Raw genomic sequence first — 26,539 nt, forward strand, 5'->3', positions numbered from 1 at the left:
TGTGGCTCTCGAGTTAACACAATAGCGTGTCCTTACTCTGCCCCTGAAAGGAAATCCCCTAAATGTAGAGAGTCCACTGTAAAAAACTGATTTGGCTGTTTTCTGTGTTACAGTCTAAAACTGTTCAAAATAAGATAACAAGAGGCGCACATAGAATACACACACAGTTGTGACTACAGAGGACTTACTCTTATCTCCTTAAAACACGTCTCTGCCTTAAAATTTAATGATTTAGCCAAAGGGACTTGCTTCTTGTCCCCATAAGGAAGACATGTCCCCACCACGTGACTGTCTAAATTCATTTAGGTCCCCACAACGTGAGTAATACCTGAATCACATCCACCCACACATATATTATTTTGTCTAGCTGCATCAAAGCATTTCATCACTTCTCTCTACCCTCATCTTTTCTGGGTGGCATTCAGAAACAACCCAAACACCACACAATAATGCAGCAGGCAACTTTGTGAGAACCAGACCTCAGAGATCTGACTTACATCCCTCCCCCAACATGCACAAAGACACACAAAGAAATAACATCTTTAGAAACCATAAAGTCACTTCAGGGAAATTAATTAGAACTGCAAACCCTTCAGGCAGGAGGCTGCTCGGGACAAGCAAACATCCCCAAACATTTTAGTGCTTTTAACTGCATGTGTCACCAGGGAAATTCCTGCAATTGTGTCCCATCAAAACCATTATCCTTTATGCATCGCCACATTTCCTTTTTTATTCTGCCTGCTCAAGTGAAGAGTTAGTGCTGAAGTTTGGCGCTCCATTAAACAAAGTTGCACTGTTTCATTTCAATACTAGCTCAGGATTTAAACATGATGAGCAGAAAAAGGGGGGGGTAACAAAAAAAAAATTTTAAGTAAAGAATAAGCCGAACCAGACAGCAGCTTGGTGTGTGTGGACTTTTCTCTCTTCCCCGATGACCAATGCAGTAAAGTGACAAAAGAAGAAAAGATGGGAGGGAGGAGGGTATGGGAAAAAAAAAAAAAAAGGGATCCCTGGAGAAAGTCAGTAAATTATGAAGTGGGCTCTTAAAGTGGACTAGCATCAGTAGCCATCTCACCCTAAATGTGTGTGTGTGTGCGTGTCTTTGTGTGTGTGAGAGAATGTGTGTACAATGGTTATGAACGACTTCACAGTGAGAGAGAAAGAGGCAGGAAGAGAGGAAGCAATCCTTCAACAGAGCACAATATCAGACTGCGGACAGACAACGAACGGCTGGAAGGTTCTGGAAACGAGAGAAAAGCCTGCCTCCCTCACATTTCAGCTCCTAACGCCGCCTCCCAAAGTGCCCTCCATCTAAAGCTAACACACATTCATACACGCACACACATAAATGGCACCATAAGTCTATATCCGCAATCAATCTCCGCTATGAAGACGCATCCATCTTCAGTAATGTTAATGGGAGGGTTTTGTGTGTGGGAGGGGGTGGAGGACAGGGGTAAAACAGAGGGTATGTGACTGCAGAGCTTACCTCAGAGCAACGTGAGGTAATATGTGTGTGTGTCTAATAGAGACAGGGTAAAATGAATAAAAAGTGAGAAGGGAGCTATGTGCATTTGTGCGTACATGTTAGCGTATTTGTCTGCGTGTCAGGAGGTCAGGTGTGTGCGTGAGTGGGAGAGTGACTGATGGCTGTCAGCTTGCATCTGGCAGAGAAAATAAATTAAGCTTATGAAGACAAATGAACAGGCAATGGAAAGAGTAAAAAAGGGTGGAGGGGGATCAAGAGTGAGTGGGATTCAGGAAGGAGGAAGGCAAAATGAAGGAGAAAAAGCAATTCTTTGTGTGCGAAGTAGCATGAACCTAGAAGGAAGAAGATGGAGTTCTTTTAGGCTGCCAATGACTGATCATTAAGAGGGACGAGTCTGCTGTTGGCAAGAGAAGGTTTGGCTTCTCTGGCTGCAAGGGGAAACATATATGTGGGTGTATGTGTGTTTGCACAACCCCTTCCAGGACATTTAAAGGCAGAAAACCTAAATCGTTTTTTAAGCCATTTTCTTTCTTTCTTTTTTTAAACACAAGCAGACAACATTTTTTTACGAGCACGAAGCAGCTTGGGTGTAGTGTGATCACTGGGTTAGCATCTGAGCTGGAAGTGCCTCTCAGTGTGTGCTTCCTCTGCTTGCGTGTTGGTGTCAGCGTGTAACCATGTGTGTTCTATCTCTGCAGATTTGTCAGTGTCTCTCCCATGACACACTCGCCTTGTTGTGAGTGGAGGAGAGCTCTTGGAGGGCTTTGTCACGCGGCGGTCTGTTCTTTTCCTGAGGCCTGGCGCCCCTCGTTTGATAAATGACACATGTCATTCTGTCAGCCCCTGCCATCCGGGCTGGGAGGCCCCGAGCTGATGTATGGCCGCCCAGGCTAAAGGAAATCGGAGTGTTTTGGCAGCACCCTGAGAACACGGCCTCTTATTCTGGTGTCTACTTTTGTGCCTGTGTGTGCATGTGTGTTTGTGCCTGTCTGTCTGCAATACTAAGCATGTTTAATTGTGTGTGTTGCACCTAAATGTGAGTGTCTGCGTCTCCACAAGTAGTTGTGAGTACATGTGCAATGTGTGTGTGCTCTCAACCTGTCAGGCAGACGGGTAGAGGGAGACAAATCATCGTCGTGGCCGCCCCAGCTGTTCCCCAAATTTGGTGCGAGGAGGAGAGTGAGGGGAAAAAATCTTGCCGTTTGAGTTTTAAACGGCTGATGCTTCCCAGAAACGGGAATGAGTGAGAGGACAAGTGGAGCTAAGTGCAAACGCGCACTCTCTCACTCTCTCTCTCTCTCACACACACACACACACACACACAGTTGAATAAACTTTAAAAAAAACAAAAAAAAAAACAAGCCAGTCCCAGATGAAAGCAAAAGACAGTCAGAGAGGTTTCTGTTGCAGGCATACATGTCCATGTATACATGCAAACACACACGTAACCATAGGAAAACAAAGTTTCAGCAAGACGTTTTAACCTTAACCAAACCGACAGGCTGACAGGACAGCAAAACAAAACCTCAGCTATGTTTACAGAACTATCAAGCATGAATATCTGCATGAACTCAGATCGGTACGAAGCATTTCACCCCGACATGTTTCTGTTCTTCTAACCTTTATCAACTATGATGAGCTTTAATCCAAACCCTCAAAATCCTTTTTCTAATTCATCTCCTGGTCCAAAGAAGATTTTCATAACTACACACACCAAGCAGCCGCACGCACACACAAACACTCTTCCCTGGTGGAGGACGGTCCCACCTGGAGGTTGTGAACTCTGTATGACCCCGTTTGATTGGGTGCGGGCCGAACTCCCTCCCCCTCTCCCACGGAGAGAAAAAACGAGGGAAGGGGAAAAAAAACAGCGTCATTAAGCAGTGAGTGATGAGTGGCAGCCATGGGTGACATCCTCCCCTCTTTCTCTCTCCTTCGCTTTCCAACTGCTTTCATTCTGTTTTCTCTTCTTCCCTGCCTTGATACTTTTCACTCCCGCTTTATTCACCTCTCTCTCCATCCCTCAACCCCTCAAGTCATTTCTCTTTCACTCCTCTGTTCCTTTGCCTCCTCTTTTTCCACTACCCTCATCCCTCCCTCCCTTGCACCCCCCCCCCCTCCTTGGTTCCCCGGTTCTTTTTTGTCTGCTGTCAGTCTCTCTTTCGCCTCTTTTTTCACCCTCTTATGCCCCATCCTTCTATTCCTTCTTTTATTGAGCACACAATAGTGCTTTGCTTGGTCCTGTCTGGCTCTCTGGCCCCAGTCTTGTAGACACTCAGCTCCTCCGTACATAATTGATCCCAAAAAAACCAGAAGCAATCAGAAGCGCACCAACAGTAATTCTACTGTCTGGCACTGCCAGTCAGAAATTGTCCAACAGCATTTAGTTTTCAGTCTCTTCATGAGTACTCAAATTCATTAAAATGTTCCTGTTTTTTTTAAATCATAAAATACATTCGCAGCAAGTTAACAAGCGTCTAGATGTTCAATATGGGTTTAAACTTGAAGGGAAGTCAGTTCATTTTTATAGGAACCCCCATAATCTCCAACAGAAGTGTGAAACTCCTTCTTCCTTTTTTTTTCCTTTCTTCCGTCTAGTGAAACATACTGAATTTTTCTATGGACTTTTGAGAGACTGCACGGTGCGCCAGGAAGCTGGATAAACAAGGTAGCAAAACAGGCTAACAAACCGCTAGCTTGTCAGTCTGACTGATCTCTAAGTCATGAACATATTCAAGTAAAAAAAATTTAAAATAAATTCCTAATAGTATTTAGCAAACATTGGTATTGGAATAATGAACAGCTGTACAACGCATAGAGTGGATGAATAGCGGTTCATAGAACAACAAAATCTTTCACAAAAATTATAGCCAGGCAGACAAGCCTGTACTAACTCGCCTCTTCCCCCTTCTCTCACGATGATTTCATGCGCATATTCCATTAAACTGGATGGGAAACATGCCAACATTAGCCTCTCATTCCTGAAGTGAATCTATCGACAGAACAAAGTGTCAATGTTTGATACGTTCACATGTGTCTAACATAAAATCTAAAGTAAGCTTTCAACTGCACATTATGCATTTCAGAGTCATTCTTTTAAAACACATTGGGGAAAATCCTGGATTATTATAGCAGAAAAATGAAGCCACCCAACAAGCCATCAACAGGCAACGCACCTGGAACTTTTCTCAAGAAGCTACATAAATAGTTTCACCCTGAAATCTTTTGCTTTTCCACTGAGGTCTAAGGTACAGGGTAGATTTAGCAAATCAAGTGCGCTAAAGTGTTGAATATCTCTCCTTGCTGGAGAGTCGAGGCTTCAGTGCGTGTCACTGTTTACTAAAAATCGTCCTACATTTATCATGTGTACAGGATTCATTCACTCTCCAGCTTGCCCAGCCGCACCGCATGCCGTGTCTTCTCAGCTGAGTGAAGCAAGCGTGAATGGCTGAGGTTTAAGTTTAAATTCTGTATGAGCTATATTGCATTTCAAATGTAAGATGGCTGAGACAGAGAGGTGGAAATAAGCTGCTTCCATGGTTGCATTTGAAAAAAAAAAGTTTTTTAATCACTTAAACAAGAATGATTTGTTTCAACTCTGTGGGTGCCGCTCACTTCTGCCTGTCTGGCTAACTTTACGTACAGAGAGAAGGAGAAGAATCTAACAAGGTGACGGGGTGATTGACTGAACGTGATAAACATGATGTTAATCAGTGCAAGCTATTCTGCTCCTTGATCTTGTTTAGTTTGACAAAGTTTAATTAAACATTCCTGACGTGCCCAAAGTGCTCTGCTGAAAACACGTCTTTATTCCCTTGTCAAATATTATCTTAAATTAACATTATTTTTACAGTAAATGCAGTCAGTTACAGAAACCTTTGCAGTTTGTCAATGCACATTTTGACAAACTCGTCTAAATGATGCTACAGCTCCTGTTTCTCAAACCGATAAGGTGACATATTTTTTAATTAAACCGGGAACGAACCAATCTGACAAAAACAACCAACAGTTGTTTTTTTCTTTTCTTTCAAAAACATCAAGCGACTGCAGGATTCTCATTCTCTTTCTGAACAGAAACATGTTGTCTTGCTCCCGTATCAATCGGTTTGGTTCGAAAAGTCTATTTTGCTTAGGGAGCTTTAGCAGCAGCCATGATGTGAGCTGTTCGAATTCTCCAAATGCAAAGGAAAGGAGATCCAATATTCCCTTAAGATCCTCTCGAGCATAGGATACACAGAAGAATTTCCTTCAATGTTTTAATGACGAACCTTGATAATAAAGTAATAGTCTATATCATCTCTAATATGGTATATATATGAGATAATCTTTGTGTAATAATATTATAGGAAACCACACTTTTTGTAGCATACCGTACTTATTGAATATTTGTAGTTTCAGTGCTGCAGAACCACATCACAGCTTAGTGTAAGTGTGGTTGAATTGTCATTACAATTCATGGCTGTCTTTTCCTTAGTCACTGAGAATATTTTCTACTATTTCTCCTTCACCCCATGATGTTTTCCATTAAGGTCAAGGAAAAGAGCTTTGGAGTTCAGGAGGTCTTATTTCTACTATTCGACCCAAGCGTATCCATTTTAGCAGGGGTTCAAATCATGACATTTTCATGATTGATACTGATGTTTGTGCTGTCTTAATGCTTTCCGTGCACAAAAAAAATGAAGGACAATTAAGTGCGTGATGTAATCACACTTTATGAACTATAAATGTCAAACTCTCAGGAACAAAATGCTAAATTCTGACCATTTTCTGCTTTTCTTAAAATGTTTACATTTGGGAATTTTGGACGACTGATCATACATACTGGATTTTATGGTATCACTTTTTTGAGTTTTGATTATTTCATTTAGATTTTTTTCTTTTTTCCCCTCCGGACGCTTGCATTTTAGAGACCCAACTGAATGATCCAGAAAATAATTTACAAACAGATTAGTAATTGAAATAATATTCAGCCTCAAGTCAAACTGTAACATATTGGATAAAGATCTTTCAAACCTAAATCAGATTTTGGAAAATAACACTTGCAGCTCGACAATAAGCTGCAAGCGGCGAGGTGCAAAAACTGTTTATGAGTCATTACTTGGGTGCTCCAGTCCAGCTTTGGTGATATTGCTTTATTTGAGCTTTTTCTCTTTTCTAAAACCTAACAGCGGTTTTATCAGATGACTTTTAGAACAAGGCAGGCTTAAACTATGAGACATGGCAGGAAGAAAAAGAACTGGCAGATTTAGAATATGGGAAGGGGGGTGCAGAGTAGTTCAGTAAGAAAAAGCAAACCACACTCACCTACACACACACACCCATTGGAAGTGGGAATGTGGCCATTTGTGGACTCTGAATTTAAGCCTGGATGAATTCCAAATATAGTGTAATCATTCAGCATGATGTCAGATATATTACACAGACTTTTGCAAATCCAAATCAACAAGTGGTACTCAAGGTAAAAGCTCAGATAAAAGCCAATGCTACTAAATTAAATGGACCGTTAATCATGGATGACACAACAAGAACAAACTTTTAACTGTTTTTAATGGATGTTAACCACTTTCGGGTCCATACGTCACAGAAAGTGAGCAAGTATCAACAATGAGCCACAATCTAACCAAAAAGATGGAATAGAAGGATAACTTTCCCGAAAATGTATCAAAGCAACAGCATACTGAACAAATACAGCAAATCGTCTTTGTTAAACTGGCTCAGAAGACATGACATTGTTCATTTGGTTGCACTTCTGGCAGCTTTCAGTGTGGACGCAAACACAAACATCTTTCAGTGTTTGACGTAGTGGCAGCCCTATCATCGGGGACCTTTGTGGAGGGACATGCGAGAGGCAGATGGACAACGAGAGACAACAGGCCAGCACTCGGGTCATCGTACAAACAGGGACAGGTGATCAGAAACAGATGCTCAGGTGGAAATCCAGCCAGTGTGCTGGACAGACGGTTGGCTTGACAAGGGAAGGACTGAGTGATGACAGAGACACGCTGAGAGAGGAGGGTGTAACAAGAGGCCTCCCGCTGGTCTTTCAGAGACAGACGACTTAGAGGGACGGAGCTGGGCTTATACCCCCCTGCGACTGTCACTGTCTGAGACGGCACAGCGGCTCTGGTGAGATTTGGGAGGAATTTTCTGGGGCAACATGTGGTGTTGTTGAACTGATCCCGAAACATTATATCCCCTTTTAACTGCCCATCAAGTGGAGCACTGAGGCTGATGACGTTTAAGTGATTACTTTGCGTAACCCCGAGCAAACTGCGGTCAATGGGTGTCTTTCAAACTAAAGCACCAGACAAAGCTGAATAGCCCCACGCTAACAGCTTTGAATTCTACTCCTTTGCAACATGCTGTACGGATAAACTGTCTGCAATGGCTCTTGGAAAATATGTGACAGTCATGTGTTTAAACTTCAAAGAACACGACACAAGACCTCACTGCTCTGTGACCTTTTAGATTTTCACGACTGCAGGAGGTTGCTGACATCAGTCTTTTTGAGAAAAGAGATAAAGATTCTTGAAATATGAGAACAAGGCCAGTGGGCCTGAAAGAGGAGAGTACCACACTCTCCTTTTCAGATGTGGAGTTCATGTTCTTGTAACCAGTTCACTGCCTCTTGAGCATCCGGTGAGAGAACGATAGATGAGGGTGAGAGACAGGGAGGGAGATGAAAGAAAATATGAACAGGGTAGGGGAGAATTGAGTCAGTAAGATAGAGATTGATGACAGATAGGAAGATGAGAAAAGGCTCACAAGGAGGAGAGAGGAGGCCAGTAATCCCCCTAAACAATGAGCAGTGAGAAAGACAAGAGGGAGCTGTAGATGTAAAAAGAGGGAGAGGTGGCGCTACACTGGGCTGCAGCGTAACCTTCCCCAGTGTCCGCTCTCAAGGACATAGTGTCATGTTAACTGTATCCATTCCCAGATGGCTTATCTGCAGTAAACTAGTGTCCAAAAAAATTATATTCATTGCTTCTCAACCCGCGTTATCGAACAAACACCCCATGGGGGACAGAAATTTCCACCTTTTGCCGACTTGCGGTGACTGCTGTTTGGATATGCTAAGGCCGGCTTTTATCAATCACCGTGTAATAAAAACAAGTACCTGTCCTCTTGCGATAAACAGTACCAGTTGTTGCCAGTTTTAGCACAACGTGCTCTTCGTACAGCTCTCTTTAGAGCTATGAAAGGAAAAGAAAACTTTATCACAAGCTTGTCTGTATGGTGCTGAAGCTTCTCGGGGGCGGGGGGGTTACATTCAAAACACCATCAGTGTGTAGGAGGGATGCACATATCGACCTAACATCTATATCGGCCAATGTTCATGTTCAATGTTGATTATAACATGAACCAATGGCAGTGGCTGCTATTCATCTGGTGTGTCCTGGTTGTGACTTTGCCCATAAACTGAACAGATTTATTTACATTTAATGTTTTTTGGGCCATGTAAGTAAGGAAAGCTCACCGAGTCAGCAACGGTTTAACAGGCTTAAAGTGATCTCCAACAGGCCTTTTTTTACATTTTTTTTTACACAAAAGCTGTCTTTATGCGAGAGATTATAATAAGGGTTCATTCAAAGATTGCGTGATAAAGGGCTGGAATCCTTTCAACTGTTAGGTTATTTTTTTATAATGCATATCCCATTTTTTCCCCAAGCTTTAAACGGAAATAAAAAGAAAACAATCTTTTATTAATCAGTATCGGCCTGGGATTTCACAATCGTTGCATCCCTGGTGTGCAACTGTCCTCCAATCACAAACAAACCTTTCACCGAGCAATCACAAAAAAATAGAAAGGTTTGTTTGCCTTCAACAATTTCTAGTTTGTTGTGAAACTCTGATAAAACTATGCTGCTCTTTTTTATCCATCTGAACCCAGATGGTAGTTTTTATGTTTCTGCTGACGCATCAATAATCAGCTTCACACCAGTTAAAAAGCTTATAACCTTCAGTTAAAATGTGTCTTATTTGTCTTTCCTAGGTAGTGTTAGCATGTTAGCGCTTGAAGAGCGCATTCTCCACCGAGGCCAATGAAAAGGATCCAGATCTGCCTCCAAATTTTTCTTTTGCTCATTTTTTTTTTTTTTTTACAACTTGGCTTCAATCTTATATCCATGATGTCTATTTATTTAAAAAAAAAAAAAACTATTAATGATTTAACTAAACCGTAAACTCCATGATCTAGAGGTGGCCTGAGACGATGTCAAGGACTTAACATTGTATGCCCCGACACGAGTACTTGGCTCTTCCTGTAAAGTTACACTACGTCTACCTGGCAACAGCAAAGTATACGTGCTGGATGTCTCGCAGTGCAGCACAGGCACATATAATCAGCAGCTAATAACGCCAAGTTGGGAGTCGCTGGCCCAGCATAAATCAATGGGCAAAATAATTGCTAATACACTGCTTATTGATTAGAGTGCCCGCCACGCACTCATTTTCTGGGCAGACTGTAGCAAAGCGCTAACGCACTGACAAGGTTAAAGTGCTATTTCTCAAAAAAAAAAGCGCACAGATAGACAGCTGGGCAGGAAAAAAAAATGACTACAGGGCCTCTGCAGTAATTCTTAATTGACACCTGTCAGAGCCACGGCAGCAGTCACAGCTGCTGCAGGGGAACGTCTCCCCAAGTCTTGTTCGTCTGTCACTTTTAATACCTTTTCTTCATAGCCCCTCTTTCTCTCCCTCGGTTGGATTCTCCACCTCTGCCACATCCGCTCGCACCCACCCTGCTGCACACCAGATGTTCGAGACTGGTTAACAGAAGCAGCACAACTTCGAGGCCAAACGGGGCAGCGCATCCGGTGGCAACTCAGTCACAACATCAGCGTTTGTAATGATTAGCTTGTGGAGCCGAGGCCATTTTTCAGCCTGGCTGACGGAGCATGGAGAAAAACCTCAAATTTAGTCAAGAATTTCAAGTCTGAAGTATGAAGACATGAGGTGCTGCAGTTTTAAGTTCATTAAGGAGAGTGGAATAAAAAAAAAAGAAATGTTAAGTGATTCTTTCTCATGAGAGGAAAATGCGGTCTCTCTCCTTTAGACAAACACGATCCCAGCAGACTGCAACATCTCAATACTGACAGCTTCATCCCGGTGCACACTGTCAATCATTCAAGGACACACACAACACGCATTTATACAAAGACCATGCAGACACACAAGACTGCTGCATGTCAAAGAAAAAACAGATAAATAGGGGGGTAAACAATGAAACCGACACAGTGTGTATACAGTACCACGGAGGAGTGACGGTGCTCCCCTGAGCCCACACTGGTCTCTGAGCAAACCCTGGACCACCCATCGTCTGGTCCTAAATCATGGCTGATCGTGTGTCTCTCTTTTTCTGCATTCTTTTTCTTCCTCCACACTCAAGCCAACCACTACTGTCTCAATCTTACACTAACAAAAACACTGACTAAGTATAAGGTCTGTGACGAAAAAGCAAATGCAGCTGGCCCACTTTGGAGGTCTGAAAACTCAAGGCTCATAGTCGTTGCAGATGGTGAGACCATTGCAAAATGTACAGTTTTTCATAAAGGTTTTGATTTTCTGAAGACACGTTGAATGCCTGAAACACTAATACTTCAATGTTCACTAGACTCAGTAAAAACCTTTACTCTTTTTAGCTTCCAGAGTGCAAAGATTCGACACTTTTCTTTGTTATGTTACATTTTCACAGTGATGTGAAAATGTTCAGGCTCTCTGGTGTTGGCTGAACAAAGGTATCAGAGGATGTCACCTTGGCTTTTATGGACATTTTCATAACCATAAATCGTGATTATCAAGCATAAATGTTCACAATATGCTTTGTGAAATCTGTGTGCTTGCGTGCATCCCATCCAGCGCGTGCACAGCGATCAAAATGATTTATTCTGAATCCCTGACTGTTATTCACTCTTCTCACTGACTTTTTTTTTTTTACTCCATTAGCAAAGAAATGTTCCCTCTGTGTGTATGACTCTGAGTAACCAGCAGCTGGTGCCCCGACTCCCTCTGCGACGGTTACGTTAGCGATTTCATTCTTATTATTATTTCTGTCATTATCATACATCCCCTTTGTACATTGTGGCTTTGGCTCTGCAGCTGTTTTTAGAGGGAGCCAAGATATCTGAGCCGATCAAACACAAGTAAGTACAGGATGAATCTAAGCGAGGGCAAGCTGGTGAGTTTTACTGCGGTCAAAATGACCTTGTTTTCCTTGATTTCTTTCTGGAGGCTCCGTGTTTTGTGCCTGAGTGAAAACCCAGGTTTCCCGGCTTCCTCTGAACCTCATTAAGCTCGGGGATAGTTTTACCTCGCGCCTGCAGCACTGAATGCCTTTACATCTTCAGTCGGCTGGCGCGTCTAATTCCCACATATTTTCAATTCGACCCTCTCCTTTCCATAAGAGCAGTCATCGATCTTCATTTGTCACTTAACCTCCACGACGATGAGGACAGAAAGTGGAGCTGTGTGCGCGCGCGCCTGTGTGTGTGTGTGTGTGTGTGTGTGTGTGTGTGTGAAGATTAGTGCGAGTCTTTGATTTCCTGAAGGCCTTCTAGCTCCGACACCACATGCAAATGAAACTGCGGGTGTAGCAGAGTGTGAGGTGTAGCAAATATATCCACTGACTTCTTCAGTCAATGTCACCTGTTAATGACACTTTGCATACACTGAATTATCACAGGATCTGAATGTTTCACATGCCTGCACACGCACGTGCACAAAATCCTCGTCTCGCTCGGTGACACACACACACTTAAACACACAAACATGCTCTGTTGTCATCTACAGACTTTTCACTTCAAATACATTTTTTTTCTCCCCTCACAGCACTGTTTCACATCCTGACAAATGTCATTAAATTCTTTATCAGAAGCATCCTGATAAAAACTAACACAGGCCTCTAATAGTCATCCTTCGAGCTCGCTTCTCTCTTGACGTGTGCCGTGAGCTAAATTCCTGCAGAGGAACACAGTGTCAAACAACAACAAAACGCATTAATGTTGCTCGGCTTAGAGCTTTGTTCCTGTTCTGTCAAACAGACCAGGAGGCTGTTAGCAGAAAGATGAGAGAAAAGTATCGAGACCGTCGTTCACATCCCCGGAAAGGCCCCGTCCACAGCGAACTACTAGGAGCTGCCCAGACTGCAAACTGCGGGGCTACTCAAGCCGAACTGCACAGCTGAAAATGCCACGTGACACTGGGAGCAGCGCCTCGGTTTTTGAGCTTGCGCCGGAAGAGAGCGAGGTGGCCGCACCAGAAGTGGGTGACGCTGAGCTGATTTCATCAAGCTTGCGGCTTGCAGGCTTGACACCTTGCTGAATTTGTCAGCAGTAATCTGTGGAGCCGTCACTGATCTGTCAGCTACCTGGATAATTAGGGACCCAGGCTAACGATGCCGTCACAAAAAAAGGGAGGCACCCCCCCCCCCCACTCGTATTGTAATTAAGAGACTCCTTCAGAGGTACAGTAGGTGCCATGTTTAGGAGAGAAGAAGGCACCCGATGATGACTGTGAAGAGGCTCATAAGGTAAAGCAATGCCTGTTCATCTTGTTTAATCTGCTCATCGTGGCTCCGACATGGACAGAGGTTGACTTCACGTGTTGAACTACGATACATACAGATCATTAAACTCTGGTACTGAATCATGGGAGAGGCCAAGGGATAGCAGTTTAAAAAAAAAAGTTAACAGCATCTGTTTAGAGAGCTAAACTCAGCCAGACCGGCACAACCATCAAACATGTCTATCAGAACAGAAAACAAATGAAAAGTAATCTGTGTCCACATCTCCTCGTAGCCATGTTTGAGAGTGAATGACCATGACCTACATTACATTTACATTCTACAGCACAGTGGCTGACTGATCTCTCATAGGCAAGTGGGAATGAGAATCAATCTCAGTGGTAAAGGTCTCTCAGCACTTGCTTTTAAGAATGAAGAGAAACGTGCTCAACGGAGCGCACGAGTATGTGGATCGGTGTCCTCCTCCATTCCACTGTGGATCGGTCCGCCTTTTTCCTCCTCCTCAGTCAGTTCAACTCAATGTTGCACGGAAGAGCTAATAAAAATGATACCTTTTTAAAAAAAATTTTTTTTTGGCAAAACCTTTTTAACTCCTGTAGTTTAAACTCCACACAGTGTCCCGCTGTAATCACACGGACACGTTGAGTGATTAGTTGACAGATTCATTACTTAGAGTGACAGTGTTTGATTTAAGATATTGCACTTGGCAAACTAAAAGCAAGAGCAGACGTGCAGCAGTGCCATTAATTCTCTTGCAGCAATCAGAGCTGTGACCTCAGTATGGAGGCAAATACAGACTTATGGCTTCTTTGTGTAAGTTAGTATCTCCCATCTGCTAATTAAACTGTTGGTAATTACTGATTATCATGCTCTAATACAGTATGCTGTCATATCTTAACACAACATTTCTGCAGTCTAACACTTGAGCACAGTTTTCTTTAAACGGTGTTAACAACAGGTGCTTAAGAATTACATACGGTAACCCCCCCTCCCCTCCGAATATTACACTTACTTTCCAAGTCTGACTGCCTCCTTTTCTTTGGCTTTAAAGTAGGAGCTATAAAGTATTTATAAAAGCAGTTGGATTTGGACTGCGATCTATGCCATGAAAAAAAGAACAAAAAGAAACATCTTGGATTTATCAGTCGATGATGTGCAGAAAGAAAAAAGGATTATTTAGACATCCTCACAGGTCACGATTACACCGGATAAAACCTGGAGATGTTCAAATCACTAAATCAGACCAGATAAAGCAGCGCTACCCCCACTTCTGAGAAGCTAAATCTACTCAGTGGTGGAATTTTATGTATTACTACCTGCTTAATTGATTATCAGAATTGATGGCAACATGTAAATCGTGACATTAAATAACAGTCAAATCATCCAGTGCACATAACTGAAGGAAACGGTGGAACTGCTGAGGCACTTTGCTGTTTTTTCATCCGGAGTTTGAATGGTTAAGGTGAGTTATTTTATACGTCAGCGTAAAAAATGCAGTTCATTAGACGAATTGCAGCTCTGTCCCCGACTGTTTCCTCTGACTGCAAGCTCCTTCCTTTGTTAATATTGATACCTGAGATGAGTGCATTGTTTATCTGCCTTTAATTAACTTGGGAACAGCATCAACACAACAGCACTTCGGTGGAAGCGAAGACAAAGAAGAAAAAAAGATTGAAAATGACGACAAATGACTGCAGCAAAAGTCTCCACTGCTCAGATTTCACCGCACTGAGTCCAACTGCCAAAGCTAACAGATGCAGTAATGCGGTTCCAAATGAAGGAACACTGATGTATTGTCACTGGTCATAAAGTAGATAGGGTGCAGCGCCATTACAGGGCCCAAAATCATCACTGTGACTGATGAAACAGAGACCATTTGAAATGGCACACAAAGAGCTATTGAAACCTCTCTCCCTCTCTGAGGAGCACATGCAATATTTTGTTTTAGTGCAATTCCAAAGTGACAAATCTGGATTGTGGAAATATCTGCTAATGCGCTGTAAAAAAAAAAAAGACTAACACCCGGCGCTTAAAAGTGTGGAACCAGGCACACACTCGCACATCAGTGGAGGTGTTAAAGTTTTTCAAATTGACCATATGTCAGGCACTGGAAATAACGCAGAGACAAAGTCTGCCAAGTTGGGATTGACCCTCACTGCCTGTGATGTATGTGTCTGTCAGAAAAACAGACAATTAGATCAATATTCAAAAGCTGAGCCGGAATGGGGCCACCTCAGAGCGAAGCCAAATGACCAGAAGAGACTGGAAAGCAGGAGGGAGGGGGGGGGGGGGAGGGGGGCGCAGAAACATAAACCGACATTTTCACCGTGCAGCCCTGTTCTTCAAACACGTTTCTCTCCATCCATCACTAAAGCCTCGCGTCAATTAGAAATTACAGCCCCACCGAGTTCAAAGTCTTCCCGTCACAACCTTGATTAAGTCTGCTTAACCTCACATTTCCACCGCCTGCTTAACATTCTACAGCTGTTTTATTCGGCTTTGGTCATTACCGCGTGAACTTCAAAGGCTCGTCTTTCTCGTCATTTGGAAACGTGTGTCAATCACACACACAAAGACACACACACATACGCACACCCACCCACACTCATCTCCCAGGGACATCAAATGGATTCGGCCAAACATGCGATTCTCCTGCTGAACACTTCACGTCTGGTGGCGGCAGCATGTAGGCCTGGCTACTAAAAGGCCAAATGAATTTGAAGCATAACAAGTCTCTGTTAACCAACATAAGACTGGTGGCGTTCGAAACTTTTTACCAGGCTTTGTGGTTAGCACATCCAACAGGATCTGAACCGGTGCTTCATTCTTTGCTCTCTCTGACACCTCTCCATCTGAAAACACACCTGAACACTCTCATAGAAACCACAGTAGTTTTAAATTCAACACCCGGGGATCAAATGCTTGTGTTTGTGGCCTCGGAAAGTGTGTGTGTGTGTGTGATCTAAAAAGAAAATGAGTGAGAGATTTACGCCACTTCCTGCTTCGAAGAGTTGAACCCAGAGGTCAGGTCAAGACTCTGAAGTGACCACTGCCTCCTCTGTTTACCCTGCAGTGTTGGAGGAACATCTCCCTGTGATCTCGCAACGCCCCAGCACCTTCTCATCCCCCCACCCCCCTTCCTCCCTTGTTCCCTCCCCCCCTCGGGTATTAATCGCCAAGTATTTATCCCGCTTGAGAACTTTTCTTTCAATTTGTCTTTTCTTTGCTCCTCAGTGGGTGGGTGGGTGGGGGGAAGCACTAAAGTTTCTACCCCTTTGAGGGACTCCAGCCGGCTGACGCATGCGTGTCTCCACGGTGAATGATTTACTGACGTTTATCAGGAATGAATAGATCAAAGGCAGTCGCATGACAGGCGATCAATCAAGCATCAAATCAAGGATGGCAATCCCACAAGCTGAAAATACGCCACTTCTCTTTTTCTCTCTCTTTTTTTTTTGTTCTTTTTTGCCTCCCCCCTTCCTATGCTGACACAAACACATCAGAAACGCTCGCCTGTAAAAAGGAGATAAGATGAGCTTTGTTTTGGGGATGCTGGTCGAGGATCGGCTTTGAGGAACTTGAGTGGAGCTCAGCGCATTGGTGTCTCACGGGAAAAGTTGGCACTAAGGGACAACTGCATAGATTGAAGTTTCCACTCGAGAACGCCTTGGGCCGGTAGTATTAGACCTGGTTGTGGGCATCTGGGATGCACAAATCTGTGGCATACTAGGCTACAGGCTGATGGACATTTAGCCCATTCTGGCTACGATGCAATGAGAGAAGGAGTCTCTCAGGGAGAGTCCCGTTGCCGTTAAATTGCCCCACAGCAGGCCCATCAGCTGTTTTGTAAACTTGTGCACATTCCTGGGTGTGTACGGAGGAGGAACGGGAGTGCGTGTGTTTTCTGAGCCGGGGCTTACCTGATGACCGCCGCGGTGCTTGCTGCTTTCTCCTCGGCATGCTGCTGCAGGACTTTCCGCTTGACTTTTCATGCAGAGATCAAAATAGCGGACGACCAGGAGAGGAAAGCGGTGCAGCGAATGGGGGGGGTGGGGGGTGGGCGGGGAAGGGTTAGGGGAAGCAAAACCAGCAGAATTCCTCGAGTCTTCAAGTGGGATGGTATGATTAAAGTGTAGATCCCTCGCTGGGTGAAGCGGACTTTCTTTATCGACACGAGTGGCGGTCTCTGCGTCTCTTATATTTCGCAATTACGGGCGATTTGGAGCAAAAAGAGAAGCGTCCGTCAACTTCTTCCGATCACAAAAAGTCATCGCAGCCCGGAGGGGTGAAAAACGGCCGAGAGCTCGGTCTCAGTCTCTGGGGCAGGGATGTGGAGAGCCGCCGGCGCCCTTTAAACGCGTTTCCATCAAAAATCTGCTCCCACGCCTCGCTGGATCATTTCATACCCCCCCTGATGAGAGCAAAAGTGGTCGGGAAAAAAAAAAAAAGGAGCTCCCTCTTCTGTCGCTTTAACTCACTTGGTGGCGGACACGAGTCCAAAGTGCGACGTAGTGTTTTCTCTCCGTCCGCCCAGGTGCCAGCTCCGGTCTCCAAGCTCCGCTATGGTGAGGGGAGAAAAAAAAAAGAGGGGAAAGAGTGACACGTTAAACAGGCTGGGTGTGTGTCAATCAGCCCAGTCCGACTGAAACCCTCCCGCTATCAGCTCACGCCCACCCACCCCCCTCTCTGGTTAACGAAACAGTCACATAAGCGCTTACCTTCCGATTGTCAACACGGGCACTTGGAATTTCTCATGAAACTCGTCACAAAAGACACCGAGCAGGCCCGCCCGCTGAGCCGCACACTCACGCGCGTTTGTCCCTCGCAGCTGTTTTCTGTTGTTTGCTCGGATTTGGTCACAGTTCAGCGGAAAAGCAGAAGCGCGCGGAGCGTCCCCGGTTATTCTCTCCGCAGTGGAAACGTGCGCACATTTGGTGATGCGCGGTGCGTTCAGACAGCTCCCACTGATAGACGGACACATCCAGCCGCCTTTCCGGCCTCTCCTTTACTCCACCCCTTCACAAGCGTCACCCTGACAGTCAGAGCCCACCTGTCAATCTGCCGCTCGGATTGTTCACTGGGATGCCTCTCATTTTCAGAGCCGCCTCCTTGCACCCCCCCCCCCCCCGCGCTCAGGAATCAGGAGAGGTGCGTCCTGTGCGCGAGCGCAAGAGGGTCCCCGGTTTGTTTAACCTCGCGGTCAGACAAAAGAACGAGAGGTGCCACGGTGAAAAGGAAAATAAAACCAATTCAACAAAGTTGCACCCTGCGTTTGTGTGTGTGTGTGATCTGTCAAATCAGAAATAGGTTTGCCTTACTGCTGCAGAATTTCACCCACTGAGTCCATATTTGAGGAGGACCGCGGCCACATTTGCAACGGCAGCCTAGAAGTCCCAACCACTGCTTTTCATTTGAAAATAAAAGATATATAAACGCGTTAAAGCCACCGGCACGGCACGGCATGGCCTGGCTGATTTGCGGGATTACAACCGGACACATTAACCGCGATAATTCGAGCGAACAGTAAAAGTAAAAGTCTGGAAATCTGTGGCAGAACTTCAAAGTTCCTCTTTTTTTTCCTCAACACTTGAGTTTCAACCTCCAAAGTGTTTAGTTTGCTGATCTTCAGCGCTGCGTCCTGTCACAAAGTTTGCAACAACAACAAAAAAAGATTTTTTTTTTTTTTTTGGTGACCTCTTTAATGGGACAAAGGACGCTCCGGATCGATTCGTTACACCTTTTTAGTGAGGTTTCTGGTGAAGGGGAGGGGCTCTGAATCCACAAGAGACTCCATTAATAACCTACTCTCCATCCAAACTATTATCCCGCATAAAGTGTTTATAAAGAGCACGCAACTGGGGCTAATGTTAGCTCAAATGAGGCAGCGTGATACCGCAGAATCTGCAGGGAAGGACAGCGAGGAGGAGGAGGAGAGAGAGGAACGGGGTCTGGATTCTTTTTCTTTTTAAACAGCGGGTGATAATCACAATGCAACTGGGATTGCATGAAAACTGGCACCGTGCGTCCTTCCATCCGACTACATCCAGCAATTGGACTTTTTTTTTTTTGTTCATTCTTCCCTTTTTAACTTCCACCTCGGGATTGAAACTGGATTTTAAAACTTTCTACAAACAACCCCCCTCCCCCCCCCGCCCCCACCCCGGTGAGTGATTCCGGTGAGTGTCTGCATTCATCACTCAGTGTGTCTGCGCCGAAGCCTTGCGAGCCAAACGTCTGCACGCACCAGCTGATAATCTGCGCGGAGAAGATGTTCGAGGAGGCTTATTATGTGGTCAAAGAAATAGCAAGTACCGCCCCAACATGTGTCTGTCGCTGTCTGTCAAAGCGGCCCGCGCGCTGATTGATGGAGCCGACTTACGTCACTAATATCTCCATCGCAGGGATGCAGACGGACGACAGAGCTGCAGACTTCTGCTTTTGCGACAGCAAAGCTGGAGGGGCTTCACAGTTTTAAATGTAGGTCAGGCTTCTTCATGCTGGTCAGTTTAATTTGTCGCCAGTTTACGCACTCGAACGCGGCCGTACATTTGTCCTTACTATTTCACCTTAACTTGCTCTGTATCACACACGCTTTCCCACTAAAAAACTATTTGGACTCCTGCTCCTCCTGGTCGCCGAGCAGGCTTCTTTAGCTGCTCTTTGTGGGGTCAGTGTACACACACCACCACAGAGCCGCGCTGGTTATTTTTTACTGAACCACAAAGCCAGAAAATAAAAGGATGGATGCAGAAGCAAACTACAGCAGTTTCGGGGGGAAAAGTTAACATTTCCCCTCTCTCTAATTCAAGGGGCAACACAACGCTCATCATCTGCAGGAGAAGAGGGTCAATTACTGCAGAAAATGCAGATATCTGGGAAAACCTGAACAGAGGAATATACTTCCATTCACTCAACCTTTTAGAGTTGACTACTAGGCTGATGTTAGATGAGGGATTGAGGTTGAATCTGCTCCTCAAAAAGGTTATTGTTTTTTTTTTTAATGAGGGGGAACTGCAAAGGAATTAAGACTGTGGATGCTTGTGTAAGATCTGATCCTGGACCAGCAGGGGGGGGGCCTTTGGTTCAACAGACAAAGCTGTGACCATTGCTGGCTGAAACTGAAACGTCTGCATCCAAGGGCTTCAGAATAGGAGGACAGAGCCAAATATTCTTCTTATACTGACACAGCTTTTCCTAATATTGACACAGTTTCTGTCTTGGTACTGCATTTCTTTATATTGTATCCTGTGAACAGTTTGTGGAGACACACGACAAAAGCTTAACACACACACACACACACACACACACACACACACACACACACAGTTGTTACCCACCAGCTCCAACTGGTACACACAAAGGCGTTCTTCCTCCTAACTGTGGCACAGTGACAGCATGCTGACATGTCGTCCTGTTTCCTTCCCCTTGGTGTGAAAATATTCCCCTCGGAGCGATGAGAACATGCGTGTAGTCGTCGTGTGCATCTACATACATTACACTCGCCTCTCTTTTGTCTCTTTCGGTTTCCTTTCCAGGTCTGATACGGCCACGTTGAAGAGAGGTTTATGCCGTCACGTTACAAAGAAAGTCCTGAATCAGGTGAGGAAGAAGTTTATATTCTCAAACCTGAATGAGCAAATAGTGACTTTGTTCCTGCACTGGTATATGTTCCAAACACCTCAAAAGTGACAGTCCAGTTTTTAATAAGTGTAAAATAATGATAATAATAATATGCATATTTAGACCAACAACATGCTTATTTGCTAAAACTTCAGTTGTTTAACGGTTTAAGATGCTTTATTTTTTCACATTTAGTTACAATTTCTGCTGAGCTTTAACTTTATTTCTATGTACAATCCCACAATATTGTAAATTCTCTGTAAAAATCTGTAAGAGTAGTTAAAGCGAGAGAATAAATAATCCCAACATTATGCCTGGAGGTTTGTGTGTTCACATTTTATTGGAATTCTTACACGTGACGATCTGTGTTACTGTAGCGTTCAAACACACAACACAGACAAATATGCAGCTCTGAAAACCTCCAACCCTGTTGATCCCGCTCTCTTTTTCCTGCTTCTTCCTCTTTATCTTTGCTATCTTTTCACCATCCTCCCTCACAACTATTTCCCTTCTTTTCATCCCCTCAGTTGTCGTCAGCAGCACCAAAGAGAACATCACGCGATTCCCTTTACGAGCCATTTTCTCAAAACAAATCCATTGGAAAATGAAATAAATGTGCATTGGAGCCGCACACCGTGCAAGGCATGATTTAATTTGTTTGCATCCCTCTCTGACACCGGTAATGAGTTAAAAAACAATTTCAGTGCATCTGGAAAATGAGTTTTACACTTGTTTGCTTTTTTTTTTCTCCCATATTTTGCTAATTTATTTGCCACTGTGTTTAGTAAAAACTGTCACATTTCAGCTCAGTTTAAGGTTTAGTTTTGGACGACCTTGCTAATGCCACCCCCCCCCCCCCCCCCAAAAAAAGAAAACCCCATAAATTTAAAGCCTACCTCTTAATATTCATAAATAATTGATCCAGGGTTGCATATCTTGGCCCGTGGCTAACCGCCCAGGCGTTTTGCAGCCCTCACCCACTGATGTTGAATAGTTTAGGGGTTTGTGGCGTGCAAGTATGATTAGTGCGCCGCAAATTTAGCTGTCAGGGGTTTCGCACGTTGTTCAAACCTAAACAATCAGACTTAAAAACTTCCTCTTGGAAGGCTGAAATAGTGTATTCTTTTCTCTCGGAGTCATCCAAATAAGTTAACTGCTGGAATAGATGAAAAGCTTCCAGCTTATGATAATATGTCCCTTTATAATCTTGAGTAATCTTCAATCAATGATGTGTCCTATCAGATTCCAGACACTCATTGACAGGCTGAATATAAGAATATATAGTAAGAAATTAATAAAGAAGAGGCTCTAACTTTGACATGAGCTATATCTCCACATCTATCAGATAAGGCTGCATAATTAAAATGCCAAGTGTGAGTGTGGAGAAGGAGAGAAAGAGGGGTTTTGATATTTTATAGAGATTTACTTTTCGAATACTTGTTTAATGTGACTTGCGGACGATATGTTGCCATAGTTTTGACAATGCAATTAAAGGTCTGTAATCCCCACCTGAGCTCTTCTGAGTTTGCCAGTTTGGACGAAGAATGTGATGAAAAGCTGTGCAGCCGTGAGAGATGCCAGTTTATTAAAGGATTCGAGGCTCTGAGGGACTCGATGTGTTATTTAGAAAGAAACTTCAGCTCGTTCACTGGCATTCTGGAGGTCTCATTTCGCACGGCGTCTGCCGAGCATCAGGAAGCATCTCGGTGTGGGGAAAAAAAAAAAAGAAGTAGTTCTCGTGTTTTTGCTTCTTTTAAACCGATACATCACGTCGCGCCACGGGCTGAACTTAATCGAGACAAATTTCCTGCTTCCTGGAACACAGCCTTGCTAAAAATCCAACTGGGCTGCGTGAAGTGACACGATTCACGTTTGAAAACACCAGCCTCTCTGACTTACACTCACAAGCTTTCCTCTCCTCCTCCCTTGCCTTTTGTTTTCTCTGACACGTGCACTCCAATTAGCATTCTTCTGCCATTAAGGAGGAATGAGAAGCAGTCAAATGTTTATCTCTCGTTGCCCCCCCCCGACGAGGTTTTGAAAGTCTGTTAAAAAAAAAAAAAAAGTGAAATATTATCCTGTGTTAACATGATCTTCTCTGCTTCACTAATTACTTCATCTGGGAAACTGACGTGACATTACAACCAGTTGTGTGTGTTTGTGAGAACAACTGACAGTCTGCATGTACAGTTAAAACGACCAAAAACGTATGAGAGAACACAAGCAACAAGCAACGAGAACTGTTGTCATCTCCGGTGACACCCTGCAAAAACCTGCTAATTTTGACATTTTTCCACGTCTCAGCACGAGGAGCTCCCTTGAACCTTTTGCGAGAAAACACACGACGGTCTCCCAAGGATAACATGCCAAAACGTGTAATAATGCTCAGTTAAACAGTAAGAATACAGCTGGAAGTCGAGTCTTTTTACGACCAGTCCCCTTGTGTGTCAAATTAGGGCATCCTAATCTTCAGTTTTACCCTCGAATTCAAATCTGCGGATCTCAGACTGCACATATCTCTCGCTGCGGGCTTCAGCTGCTAGAATCTGTCACAGAGGCTGGTGTGTCGCACATTAAGGGATAAAATGCTCTTAAAAAGGTGCTTTTCTGACATTAACATGACTTGTGTGCATTGCGCCACTCGATCTGTGTAGTTCCAGGCGTATATTTATGAATAGGAACCTTTAATTAGGGCTTGTGTTTCCTCCCTAGTCACATTGAGGGATGGTCCTCGCCGACATTCATTAATGATAATCACCAAGAGCGATGGCGTAGCTACAGGCCGAGTCTCAGGGGACCCGACACTTGAAAAGAAGCATTAAATTACACAGAGGGACTCTTTAATTGCAAAAAGGAAAATATATAGCCATCATTGTTAAATATGATCTTTTGTAAGCCTTTACTGGTTCAAGGATTTGTCTAAGGGGTTTCTTATTCTCGCACTCTTTTAAACTAATCAAGAGCCACATTCCTGCGATAACACACCACAGAGCAGACCTCAATTTCAACCTACAACTGTAGGTATATTGTTATTTTAGGCATAAGCATTTTGTTGTAAATTCAGGGTTGCTCAAACGCAACATGCAATCACATTTTTAATGGGTTTTGTGTGAATTAAAACACAAAAAGTGCATCTGATGTGTTTAAAAGTGGACAGCAGCTCCACCGCAGAGCTGCAAACAGCCACATTTTGCTCGTCGTGTTGTTTGTGAATCCGCCTGGCTTTTCTGTCCTTGTGTGGGTATAGAAGAGGCCAAACTGGTTTTATTTCTCCACAGATCACAATTTTCTCTTGTTTTAATAAGAGAATCTTGAGTAAGAAAAAAAATTTAAATAAAAAAAAACACCCCCCCACCCAAAGTTATGCATGGACACACAGTCGCGTGCATACACACTCACACGCACCCAAACTACTGACCTAATTGCTCAGTCTCACTCAACTAATTAATCTCGGCCGACTTAACATGGTGACAAGGTTAGGTAGGTGACATTCTCCTAAAATCTTATTCTCCTAAAATCTTATCCTTCTGCCTCTTCTCTTTCTTTCCTGCTGCCTCTTCCTAACCATCAAATTTATTTATTTTTTGCTTCGGTTTCATCTTTTGCGTTATTTTGTTCATTTGTAACCCTCCTCAATCTTTACCCTCTCCTCTTTCCATCTGTGTTTCTTCTTTTTCTTTCTTATCATTTCCACCCTTCTCTTTCCGCTCCTCCCTTTACTTTCCTCAATTCCTTTCTTTGTCTCCAGTTTTGGCCCCCCCCCCTTATCAGATCACGTCTTGCATGAATTCAAATGGAGAGCATAACTTGGCCCACATCTATTTTTACCTGGTTTTGGGGGGGTGGCTGGGAGGGTGGGGGCTTTGCAGAGGTGAGAGTGGGCATGCTGGGAAAAAGGAAAGGGGGTAGTGAGGGGCGGGGTCACAATGCCCCATTAATCAAAAAGAATGACACTCATGTCGTCCCTGACAACCATCCTGCCACCCGTACGTCTGTTCCCCTCCTCCTCCTCTTCCTCCATCCCACTCAAACAGGACAACTTTAGTGACGGCGAGGGCGACGAAGATGAGAACAAGACGGGGGAGGGGTGAGCGAACTTTATTAATCAAGCATCTCGGATTAATTGTTATGAAGTGTCAACCATAAATTCTCCATTTGGATTTAATAATCTTGGAGGTAGACTTAACAATCCCCGTCGTGATTTCAGTTTATTGAAGAGGCTGCAGAGAAAGAGAGGCAGAGGGAGAGGAGGATGCAGTGACACAAATAGCTTCTCAGCGGACAGTCCCTCTCCCCATGACAGTTATGAAATACAATTATCAGCTAGATCTGCTTAAGAATTCATCAACTGCACCCCTGCCTTCCAAGGAGAGCAAGGGGAAAAAAAAAAAAAAAAAATCCAACATACAAAGCAAGTCCTAACTGATAAGACTTCTCTTTTCCCTGCAGCCCTTAAACTATCATTTCTAATTCGCAGTCTCAGGCGTGTTAAGTCACTGTAAAGGTATGGGATGCATTGAGCTTTGAAAGCGCTTGGTGCATTATATTAAAGCATAAATCATTAGGTAATCAGGGAATATGGTAAATGACACCCCACATGCAAATCACCGAGATAGCGAGCAGTTTGTCTGAAATGTATCACCCGCTGGTTTGCATCAGGGTCAATAACAGCAGTTAATCTCTGTGTGCAGCGAAAATATACTGTCACTGAATTGTACAACGTCCTGTCAGCTCTCAAAAGTAACTGTATCATAAAACGCACATGATTTCAATCAGTTGTCATCTAATTGCAGTCATATCTTTTGAAATGAATGAAGAACAGCCACAATGTGAGCTGACATTATGCATAAAATTTGCATAGCTTTGCATACTGCCTAGCCATTAATGTTAGTTTTATTGGATGCTCCTGTTTTCCTGGCTTTTATTTTTTTTAGATAGTCTTAAAGGGGCATGACCAAATCCAGAACAGTCCAGATGATAGTTATCGAAATGGTCCGACTCAACTATCATCAAGACATGAACAAAGTGGAGCTAATTTCTTCATTAAAGAGCTGAATGTGGCTGTGCTTCAGTATCTGAACATCACTTTGTCTGATCTGGGAAAGCTGTTTCCTCTGAAAAGTTGTCTGACAAAAGACAGATCTGAGGCACAGAACGACTTTGTTCAGACTCATAATGGAAAGTCTTTGTGTGACAATTTTTTGGGAAATGCCAGAGAAGCTTGTTAAACATGTGCCTTTAAGTAGACGTTCCCTTCGCCGGATATCATCCTGATCAACGACGCCTCGGCGCTGTGAAAAACGACGATAGCTGGAGCCACGGTAAATGTTTTAGCTATCAACGCCGCTTCTTCCTCTGTCACCCAGCGCCACGGCCAATCCCTCACTGACACTACAGCCAGGCCTCAGTCTGGTTAGTCGATGCCCATCTCCACCCATCAGTAATTGCAGCTGTCAGCTGGTGATGTGTCACTACTGAACGATTCCTTCACTCCAAGCTCATCCGTTTCCGTGTGTGTTCGCGAATGCAAATAGATGGAGGGGAATATTTTAATAAATCTATGACACTTAAGCACTGCAAGAGGCCAACATGCTACTTTAGTACCATGGATTACAGCAGCTACCAAGTACAACCACATTTAAACAAGTTATATTTAAACAGTCTCTGAGATCACATTTGTTGTTTGCTTTACATTCTTCACTCCTGGAGAGACTAGAAAGCAGTTTGTCTGAAATCGTGTTTGAATAAAGCTTCAACGGTGTGACAGCTTTAATTTAATTCAACAAAAAAGTATTTTTTTCCCCACACAGCAGGTCTTTTTGGATATTAACCAATAAAAACAGAGCAAAGTTGTGATATCATAATGTATTCACAGTATGTTCCGGTACCCGATTGTAGTTTAGCTATTT

At 43.8% G+C, this 26,539-nt stretch overlaps 2 protein-coding genes across 2 annotated transcripts in view; both read right to left on the bottom strand.

Annotated features, from left to right (window-relative positions):
* The window catches only part of LOC142368056 (teashirt homolog 1-like), a 29,668-nt gene extending 11,692 nt beyond the window's left edge, over positions 1-17,976 (bottom strand). Inside the window, exons 1-2 of the mRNA XM_075450104.1 lie at positions 17,729-17,976; positions 16,931-17,570 (exon numbers count right to left, since the gene is read on the bottom strand). Coding sequence (XP_075306219.1) covers positions 16,931-16,970 — 40 coding nt within the window. The 5' untranslated portion in view covers positions 16,971-17,570; positions 17,729-17,976. The remainder of the gene's footprint in view (positions 1-16,930; positions 17,571-17,728) is intronic.
* The window catches only part of LOC142367565 (putative 2-ketogluconate reductase), a 379,644-nt gene that overhangs the window by 331,948 nt on the left and 21,157 nt on the right, over positions 1-26,539 (bottom strand). The gene's annotated exons all lie outside the window — the stretch shown is intronic.

Source organism: Odontesthes bonariensis, chromosome 18 (genome assembly GCF_027942865.1).
Source record: "Odontesthes bonariensis isolate fOdoBon6 chromosome 18, fOdoBon6.hap1, whole genome shotgun sequence".
Classification (NCBI taxonomy): Eukaryota; Metazoa; Chordata; class Actinopteri; order Atheriniformes; family Atherinopsidae; genus Odontesthes; species Odontesthes bonariensis.